This window comes from Daphnia magna, linkage group LG1, assembly GCF_020631705.1.
Source record: "Daphnia magna isolate NIES linkage group LG1, ASM2063170v1.1, whole genome shotgun sequence".
NCBI lineage: Eukaryota > Metazoa > Arthropoda > Branchiopoda > Diplostraca > Daphniidae > Daphnia > Daphnia magna.
This window is the reverse complement of record NC_059182.1, coordinates 11,683,115-11,693,233: the sequence shown is the minus strand read 5'-3', so window position 1 is coordinate 11,693,233 and position 10,119 is coordinate 11,683,115. Positions and strand designations below refer to the sequence as shown.

At 37.7% G+C, this 10,119-nt stretch overlaps 3 protein-coding genes and 2 long non-coding RNA genes across 5 annotated transcripts; 2 read left to right on the top strand and 3 right to left on the bottom strand.

Annotated features, from left to right (window-relative positions):
• Positions 1-80: 80 nt before the first annotated feature.
• On the top strand, positions 81-1,897 carry LOC116933127 (TIMELESS-interacting protein). The gene is made up of 6 exons (XM_045166834.1): positions 81-241; positions 315-457; positions 538-619; positions 678-876; positions 945-1,339; positions 1,408-1,897. The coding sequence occupies exons 2-6, from the start codon at positions 337-339 to the stop codon at positions 1,472-1,474; spliced, it is 864 nt and encodes a 287-aa protein (XP_045022769.1). The 5' UTR covers positions 81-241; positions 315-336; the 3' UTR covers positions 1,475-1,897.
• Positions 903-1,385, bottom strand: LOC123469641. The gene is made up of 2 exons (XR_006643020.1): positions 1,244-1,385; positions 903-1,134 (listed from the first exon to the last, which is right to left on the bottom strand). It is a non-coding gene; the product is annotated as an uncharacterized LOC123469641 (long non-coding RNA).
• Positions 1,898-2,352: 455 nt separating the features above from the next.
• LOC116933138 (neuroparsin-A) lies at positions 2,353-4,929 on the bottom strand. Its single transcript, XM_032940998.2, has 3 exons — positions 4,679-4,929; positions 4,464-4,578; positions 2,353-2,690 (listed from the first exon to the last, which is right to left on the bottom strand). Exons 1-3 carry the CDS (start codon positions 4,759-4,761, stop codon positions 2,559-2,561), a joined length of 330 nt encoding a protein of 109 aa, XP_032796889.1. The 5' UTR covers positions 4,762-4,929; the 3' UTR covers positions 2,353-2,558.
• On the top strand, positions 4,913-5,704 carry LOC123469757. Its single transcript, XR_006643190.1, has 2 exons — positions 4,913-5,072; positions 5,282-5,704. It is a non-coding gene; the product is annotated as an uncharacterized LOC123469757 (long non-coding RNA).
• A 2,420-nt stretch (positions 5,705-8,124) lies between these two features.
• Positions 8,125-9,449, bottom strand: LOC116936377 (39S ribosomal protein L40, mitochondrial). The gene is made up of 5 exons (XM_032943523.2): positions 9,144-9,449; positions 8,969-9,067; positions 8,723-8,893; positions 8,462-8,651; positions 8,125-8,404 (listed from the first exon to the last, which is right to left on the bottom strand). Exons 1-5 carry the CDS (start codon positions 9,158-9,160, stop codon positions 8,291-8,293), a joined length of 591 nt encoding a protein of 196 aa, XP_032799414.1. The 5' UTR covers positions 9,161-9,449; the 3' UTR covers positions 8,125-8,290.
• Positions 9,450-10,119: the final 670 nt, after the last annotated feature.

The window sequence follows — 10,119 nt, the reverse complement described above, 5'->3', positions numbered from 1 at the left end:
TACGTAAATATCGGAACCCACTCTTCCCATAGGCGGGAAAATTTTTGTGCCGTTGTTATGTTTCCAAAAGGTTGTGTTTCTACCCTCTTCCCCCGGCTTGCTATAAAATAAAGAGTTTTTTTCCATGCCGTTAGCTATATTAACCGTAAACAAAAACTGCAGCGATCAAAAAATTTTCCCGCCATTCGGAGGGGTCCCATGTATTTTAGTTAGAGGCCTCCTCAGTCACTCACTCATATGAGTATGACTACTGTGTTCTGTTGAACCGTTCAGCTGTATTTATAACTGTAATTTTGCGGCTCTGCCATCAACAGGTTCTATTTTCATATCGCTAATATGAGTGATCTGGATAGTGGTGACGACATATTTGGAGAAACTGAAAACACCTCAAATTGTGATGAGGAAAAAGATTCCAACTGCTTGAACAATGAGGAAATAGATAAAACAGATGGTTCACGTAAGTCCACTATGCAAATGTATTTAGGAATTTTATGCTGATTGATTTTCATTCTGTTGTTGTTCAATCTATTTGGTAAGATTCCAAAAGTGGAAAAAATGGAAATTCAACCAAAACAAGGAAACTTGTCAGAAACCCACAGTTAAAGCTTGACACAAGCAGGTAATACCAGTGCTATTGTATGTGTCTGGACATTGTGTGATTTACTGATTATGAGTAGACTTTGTGGTGAAAGAGGAATAAAAGCTGCCATGGCTGATTTTCATTTAGTAAAACTGAGAGGAAAAGGACATGAAAAATCAGATCTTGAAACCATTCTCTCCAAAATGGAACATTGGGCTCATCGTTTGTTCCCAAAGCTACCCTTTGATGATTGTGTGGAGAGTGTAGCAAAACTGGGGAATACTAAACATGTGCAGGTGATATTCTTCTAATTCCCTCTCTGTTGTGGATCAGCAAATAGTTGTTTTATTTTTTACATGACTAGGTATACATGAAGAAATTTCGCATGGAAGAATCAGAAATTGAAGCAACGGCTGAGGAAAATTTGATAAACACAGATGTACAGTTTGACAACATAATGGAACAGACAACCAAAGAATGTAGTACTGTTTTTCCTCAACCTTCCCAGTCGGTCTTGCAGACAACTGTCACTGAAGACCAGCAGCTGAGAATGGCTGAAAACAAAAAAAAAGCAGAAGAGAAAAGAAAATCAAAATTGTTGCAAAACAGCTCTTTATGTAGTGACCAGTGTCAAAATGAAAAATCCTCTTCAGAAGTGTTTACCAATTCAGAACAGACAAAGGATAACCGTATTGCTGAAATGGTGGAAGATAGTAGTGAACTCTTGGATGTTGATATGTTTCTTGAAAACTTGCCTCAGTAATTGCCAATCTTTTAAAATAAAAAAGCTAATCGCAAACATTAGTACAAATTCCTACCTCTGACAGGCAACGCCATCTGGCGAAGTCCGTAAGTTCCCGCGGGAAGTACATTTTGGACTCTCTAAGTCCATAGTTTAGTAACACCTGACTCCTACGACACGGACTGTCTCTCTCGACGGGGGTCCCAGTCTGGTCGGGCACTGTCTGATAGTGGATATGAGCCAGCCGTCTGCGCCATTGTACCGATTCGGCCAGCGGCTTGGTGAGCATGACCATCGAGTAGTGAGGCGACGTGAACACCCTCCCCCTATCCGTGTGAGCGTGACAATATTCTTCAGTATTCTTTTAGCAAATGTTTGAAATGTTATGGTTAACTGAGCTTAATATAAATTTATACTGCAGTTTCGTTTTTTGTCCAATAAATCAGCCCATGATAGTTCTTGCCAATAATAAAATAATAATGCCAATAACAAAACCGAAAAAGTCAAAAGTCAAAATGTATAATAGGATCTAACACTTATGAAACCATCTTTCAATAAATGTCACTATAAACATGCATGAAGAATTCTTCAAACATATAGAAATATTTTGTAAAAGTCAAATTCAACTCTGAGCATTAAAATGCCTAAACCGGAAACGTTAAGCGGTAGAAAAATCAAAAACTATGTTTTTATTTTTATCCAAATAGTATCTGGAAGAATTTTTTCAACTGAAGCCAATTTTGAATTTTCTGTAATTGCAGTTTACTATTAGCTACGTCCACGTAGAAATTATTTGGCTAAGAAGTAAATTTGATAGTTAATCGTATGTATGTGACGTGATATGTGACACCATGATATGTGAAATATATGTGACATTATGTAATGTGATATGATAAGTTGCAACTGTACGCACGTCTAACACGTACATCTCCGTTTCAAGCGGCCCATGAAACCAATATCCATTATGCTGGTTTAAAATAAAGGAAAAAAAGAAGACAACAATCAAAACAAACTAACTAAACAGCGGACGCAAGTAAGAAATTGGAATATTTATTTGATATAATGTTACTTATAGAGAACAAGCGTAATGCAGAATGTGGATAAAATAAAAAAATATTATATCACATGTCTCGTTACTAGGGGTACAGTATCCGAGGACGGTTCACAAGAATGGTGACGGAGTAATATTTGGTGGAGTTGAGTAGCTGATGGTTTGGTTGGTTTTTGCGTTTATTGCTAAATGCATGTTAGGTTGAAACATTCTAATGTAATCAAGGAACATCCTCCACACCTGTTGCATGAACAGAAAAGTCCTTCTCCGCACGTCCCAAGACTATTCCATTTTCCTCCACAACGATGACCTGGTCCCTGAAACAAAACATAAAGTCAATTGGAGGTGAAATTGAATTAGGGAGCGCGGAATCAGGCCTTCTTGGAGTCTCAGTAGAACCTTACTAGTCTAATCTTCATCCTCGCACAAAGGCGTTTGATCAGGATTTTACGCCACTTTTTTGGTATCTTTCGGTTTCTTTTGCCTAGTAGACTAAAGTCAATAAGTATGAATTTGATATCTGCTTATATTTATATATTGTTGATCAAATATATGCCTGCTTGTATTATACTTTATCCATGACTTATTGACGATGGATGGCTTTTTTTACGTTTGATCGAAAAGCCATCCACCGAAAACCCGTCTACAGCCATCCACAAAATCATCCACCCATTCAAAAAAGCCATCCAAAAAAAAAGCCATAAAAAAAAGCCATCCATCATCTGCTCAGTGGCCTTCAAACGACCTATTAGTATTATTTATATTACTTATTTAGCCTATCTAAGTTTTCAATCGTGTTTGGCCAACAACTCTCAGGAACATTGGCAAAACAAAAATGTTCCTTCTCCGGTTCCTCTGAGTAGTTTCGTTTTCACCACTTTTTTACGTTTCACGTGTGGTCTTGCCAGGTAATTTTGTCCATCAAACTAGATCGAATTTTACTATTGTTATGCATATTGGGCGCAGAAGACTAGTGACTGGAGAGTGGAGACCTTCACAGAAAAAGAGCCGCCTATCCAACCTGCCATAATGCCATTAATTAGCCTAAGTGGTTAGGCGTCTAAATTTAGCCGTTGAACCTTATTGGACAAAATAAGGAAACATTAGCCCAGCCTCTTTTATTTATTATTTATTTATTTATTTGTTGGTTTGTCAAACACTTTTACTTGCTGTTGGCTATATCTTGTGGCAATTTAGCCAGCGTTGTTTGAGGGAAGGATTTCAGCTCGTAGACGGTTGTCTGGTTTCCACAGCAACTTGAGTTTTGTCTGGTTCTCAAACAAACACGAGCGTCAAAAGAGGTTTTAAGTTACCCTATCACTAACGCTTGATACAAAGACGATAGACTAACCAAGCGGTTGGCTGACAGCAAATAAGAAAAAACCGTTTTCCATTCATATTTTAAAAATAAGTAGTATTTTGGTTAACGAACTGGGCAAATTGTATACGCAAAGAAAAATGCTTGCTTCGTTCACTTCAAATTTGAGCGGGGAACCCCCCCAGCTTAACATTACAACGGATCTGCGAATTTGGTAGAGAAATGCCAACCGATGCGAACTTCGTGTTCGTTAGTTCGTTTCGTAATACACACACTATTATTTATCTTGAAAATTCCAGTACTGCAGCTATGTGACCCAGATGATATGGTATCGTTTTAAAAACCAATTGGACAAAAGATGTGGTAATTAGTAAATTGCCCCTTTGTAGGCATACAAAATAATGAATATAACGTCACCTCTCTGTATAGATAGTAAAATACGTAATTTCCCGACCGTTTCATACACCTGTTTAAATACGTCTTCAAATACGTGGCTTACGTGCGTGATTTAAGTGAGCTAACTATACCAAGTGATAAGTCACGTCGGCAAACGTAACAAATTTCATTTGGATTTTTTGATGGGGGTATACCACTTTGTAAGGACTTCCTCTGTACAGTGGCATGTTTGCATGTTTGTCTACCTACAATCTAATCATTTATTGGAGAAATAACACGCTCTTAAAGCTAACAAAGCCAATCGATAATGAAGTGCGAAAGATGTCAACTCAGTGGCACTCATTGCATACGGAAAAAAGGAATAAGCTTTTCTTACTTTTGCACAGATATCCCGGCCGCAATAGTCTTTCACTACGCCATAAATGCAATTCTTGGGAGGCAAACAGTCTTTCTTGTCAGCGCAAGCGGTGCACCGAGGAGCACAATTGACACTAAAAATACGTAAACAAACAAAAATATTTAGAATGAGGCACCGCGAATGTTTAACTTAAAAGCACGATATATACAATAAAGCAGATTTTAGTGACCTACCGGCTAAAAAAAACAATGAAAAATGCAGAGATGAAAAAAGGCCAGATGGCACTTTTGAAAGGATGCGTGTTCTTCTGATGCATGACAAATGTATCGGTAGGTCTATGATGCTAAAAGGTATAACCCCGTCTCATGTAAAAAGTGAACGCCTTGGCATGTGACGTGATGTCAGCTTGAAAGCTGATAAAAGAGTGAGCGCACAGATTCCTATTGCACTCGCCTTATTCAATCAAACTGGTGCGAGTGTGACGTTACCGACTGAATGTCACGTCGTTGCTAACCAGGCATTTGCTTATTTGCCGTTTAAGATGAACGTTGCGATGATCTATGGGGTCGACCGATGGGGCACGTGGTGTGCGCGTGCCGAAATGACTAACAGAATTTCAAAACGGATGTAAGTAATACCTATACTTGTCCATGTACTGAAGTTTTATTGCCTTTGTTAACCTTGTCGTGTTGGTGGTCACCTCGATTAAGAAACACCAGTTAGCAACGACAGAGGGTTTTTTTTTTTGCTTCGAAGATGCTAATTTTTGTTTCCACAATACCATTTCTCAATCATCAGTTTCCCAGTACTGCAAAGTATCCCTTTTCATTCTCTAGTTGCCACGTCGCGTTCTTCCCAATCACTGGGTCAGATTTTGTGCTTCCTATTTGGTTCTACATTCCATTCTACGCCAGTGCGTTTAGACCTTCAGTGAGACCTTTGCTCGGGATCAACATAATTTATCAATCAGCAGGCTCATGTTGCTCTTAATGACTTCAAACACAAAAACGGTTCTTTATCGGCCATTTACGAACTATGGACTTGCTTAAAATCTGAAGGCTAGTGGATGGCTAATAGAAAAATGCGCTTTATTCAAAATTGTTAACAAGATTTTCTGTTTAGTCCTTTTTGATAATGGTTGCCCAAGTCATAGAGTTCACCCGCGGAAAACGCAGACATTTAGTTTTTAAGATAAACTGTGTGAGCGCATCGCGCAACATATCATCTTTCATGGAAATACAACAAAAGTGGCACAAGCAGTGCCATTCATTCAAGTCCAATCGAAGCTAAATGACACAACAATGGATTTTTTAGACGCTTAGTGGCTATACCGACTTGAAGTAAAATTAGACCATTAAGGATCCTCTATGGCTAAAATCTTCTAGTTAGCCTATTTCTTGAACTTTAGTGCCTTTATAAACCAGATATAATGTTCGTGGCATGTTTTTACCAGGCTACAGGGAGAGATCCCCTTTTCGGTAAACCACAGTTACTTGCCTTTAGCGTCCATCTGTATATAGCTGTTGCTGCTTAACCGCGAAACGTGAGATTTTTCTCGAAGTGTCCTATTGGACTCTCCGGGGTTCGTCTTTTATCATACACCATTAGAAATGGAGCGGACAATCGACGCGAATGCACATTTCTGTCCTTTTTGCAGAACACTTCAAGGTATTTTCATTGAGATATCTTCACGTAAGAACGTATATTGAAAGGTAGACCTATACTATAGCTATATACTTATCATCATTTGTGTTACGTCCGCCTTCCTTTCGGTAGCATCCAAAGAAATACACAGGAAATGTAATGTAAGGAAATTTTTCTGTTAACTGTGTAGACTCAGATTAGCTTTAAGATGAATGATTTTTAATACATTTTAAAGAACGTTAGCTATCCAACATTTGCCAGCGTCCGTTTGGCTGTAACCAGGCAAGGCAAAGACACAAGGCAGAAAATAACACACAATTATTTGGGACTATGTACCCACCTCCTATGAGTACGTGCGGAAACAGGAGTCATGAGTTCATGACCTTGTATCTCAAAACTTCTGTGGCAAGTAATCGGCATATTGAATGCAATGGGGTGCTGAAACGTGATTGGGAAATTCAAACCTTCAACTCCGCGAAGAAAGCTTACACTTCTGTATACATCACACAAAGACATAACAAATACCCTTGCAGTTATTTTTAGCGCAGAACATTTGCGAAAGGTGAATCCAGTAGTTTTCAGATTTTGACCCCACATCGTCGTTGATGAGTCGCATAGATATTGCGAAGATTGCTGTCATCATTATGTTTGTCACGGGTCATTTGGCATGAACCCTTTGCGCGTTTTCCCATCCTTAGGATGAAGTAAGTTACAGTAGAGAAGCAGAGCAACGCACAGCCATGCAGCGTAACGAAAAAAAAAAAAATAATAATTAAATTTGCCTTCTCAGTAATAAAATTAATGGAAATGTTCCACTTTCATTCTCGTTCCACGTGTTGTTGTTCAATTAGGGTAGGCTACTCTTCCGAATATTTGCTAACAACACGCGTGCTGTTGATTTCTAAAATTCAGCATAGCCTAAACGTAAAAGTACTACAAGGAAATCACATGGCTGTCGGCCAATGTTTAGCTATCTGGGAAAGTCATGTGAAGCACTTGGTTCCTTTTTGTTTGTAATCCTCCCATTGTTTTATTTTGGAGTTCAAAATGCTTCTAACTCTCGTAATGTCCTTACGCTCCCTGACAGTTAGTAGACTAACTTGCCCGTTGAGCAATGCAGCTGGAAAAAAAATCATCGTGTATGTGCTAGCTAATGCATCAACCCAAACTCCGTCCGAGGTTTTACAAAACGTCTACAGATGTAAATTAGAGAAAAGATATCTATCCTTGTAGGTCAAAAGTTTGTAAATATAAGCAGTCTTGCATATCGATAGTTGAGCTACTGTCGGCATTTACACTTTCATGCAATTTCGATAAAGATTCTGCTTGAGCGGTTTTCTCGCTGTGATGCCGTGTCGAATAACCAATTAAATTTTGATAGTCTTTTTTTTTTTCATTTCGTCATTTCAATAACTTTTGAAGGATGCTAACTGGTTTACTATCAAATAAGGAAAACGGAATTAAAAATGAGATGAATAGGATCAAAGAATAACGGAATAAAATACATGTGATTCTTGTTTTCGAATGGAATGACAAATAATGATAACGAATCAAATTTCGACCAAAATGTCGAATTTAATATTTTGGGCACTACCGGCGGCCCAGTTGATCCAGAAAAACCAAACTAATCTACCCGGCTGGAAAAATATTGGTCTTCTGGATTGCCTCTCGATTGGACATTTGGACTATTCCAAGCGTTGTAGGGCAGAACTCTGGGCACCCGGGTTTTAGCAAGCCGGCGCTGAGCCCTAACGGATGAAAAAAAAAAAACGAACAAACAAAGAATTATTCAAAATCGTCTTTGAAATTTATTGGAAATCTGACTCTCGAGTTTCGAATATGAATAGAAATAGAGTTCGAAACGAATAAAACAAGGAATAGAATAAAACTAAGTTTATTCGACAAATAAAGAATAAATTAAATCAATGATTCTTTATTCTTATTCGAAATTGTATTTGAAAAATTTCCCTCGCCAGCACACTGATAACAGTTTCTGCGTACTGCAAATTAAACCTGTAATTCGTGAATGTAGAAATACTAAGGAATTCCCATGTATTAATGTTAATCTACAATCAATACAAAATTGAATTCTAATGGTAATTTCCATTTCATTTGAAGACATCATTTCACAGAAAAAATTATCTTAAATCAATTGCAAGCTATGGGAAAGAGTGTACTAAGGGGATTCATCACGAGCAGTATTATTTCCACTTTGGTGTTTCATCAATGTACTCTCCATCTAGTACGTCATAACCAATAATTGGAGGTGTGCTGCTAGGTCCAGCAGCAGTAAAAGGCAACAACAAGTCATCCATCTGCAATGAGGTAATGCATGGAATTAAACCAATCACAATATCTGATGCTACTCTCACCTGTATTGCTTTAATGTACAGATCTTCAGAGATAGCCCTTAATTGCTCCAAAGCTTGCAACTGTGAAGAAGAAATCCGATCAATCATTTTCGTTTCCTGCAAAGATTGCTGGTATTTATAACTACGCCAAGCTTTCAGAATATCCTGCCCCTGTTGTGGTTGTGATATAGTTTCTGTTCGCTCACGCAACCTAATAAAAAAAATTAACATATACCAGTATACCCACTGGTTACTACTGTTGTCACAACATTACTTACTTACAATTTTTGTTTTTGTAGGCTAATAGGCCAATCAATTTCTTCTATAGGTTTCAATTGTTTAGTGTTTTTTTCAAGTTTTTTAATGGACTTTTCAATCCTTTTTCTTTTTCGTTCTTCTCTAGCTTTGATAATTTGGGGATCCATCTTTTTCTTTTTTTTCATAGGCTCTGCTCTAAAAGTGAAAACTCCCGTATACACTGCAAGGTAGCAACTACTTTTTATGTACTATAATTATCTGAGTAATTACAGCAGCGGGGAAGAAACTTGTAGGAAAGTCGGGAAGCGGATATTTGTACAAATCGTCCTTTGCGACATAAGGCTTTCCGTTATAACCATGGACATTTTTCTATAGATTTAGGAGGTGAAAACTGGTTAGAATAATTTTAGGTCTTACAGAACAGGATACGGATATTTAACGTTACCTAATTAAACTGTTCATAGTGGATCTTGGAAATTGAAGCCTTTAACCTGAATAATATCCTCGTAATAGGCAAGGATAGGACAAAAAACACAATGGGCAAGTATATAGCAATTCACTGTAACCAAGCTATGTGGTAAGTGAAAGCTCTTTGGAAAGTTAGTCTGCTTGGTGCGCTAGCAGTGTTTTCTCATGTAACTCATCTACTCTGTGCCATGCCGCTACTATCACAGATTCAGAGGAGAGGCCAGAGGCAGTTAATTTGTTTGAATTTTCTAATGTGTAGTTGGGAGCTTGTAACACAGTTTTAAATATCTTCAAAACTGCTTTAAACTTAAATTCAAGCTTTGATTACGTATTAGGTATAGTATCCGGCACAAAAAGGTGAACACCGATTTGTTTTGAAAAAGCCATCTGTGGGTAGAAAATATTAATAGTTTACCTTTTTAAGGAGAGGTAGGGCGGTTTTGGCACAAAATCATTACAAGGGGGTTTGGGTAATGTCAGTCCAGACACCTTTTTTTTGCCCTAGGTATTAAATGTCTGGAAAAAGTGTAGACTGTATCATCGGTAGACTCCCCTACCCCCCGGCTAAGTAGAACAATTTTTGTAATACAAAATAGTCTTTCCATTACTCGTTATTATCATTATGGGGTCCGGTAATCGGGTAGCATATGGAAACACCAAATTATTTTTATCAGTATGCTAGCTGTTTGTTAGTAAATTGTTAGTGTTTAATTCCTCCGATGGGGAACTCCTTAGTTATCTAGTTGTTATATGTTTGTCATATGTTTATAGCCGTCCTATTATAATATACAAAGAAATCTAAAATAATATTAGGAATGTGGCAAAAAACGTGCCCGAAAAAATCATCTAGTTTTTGTTTCAAATGAAAGAAAGGAAAGAAAACGAAAAAATAATCAATGACTAATAACTAGTACTCAAAAAATGTCCTTAAAAGCATGTTAGTTTTGCATGAA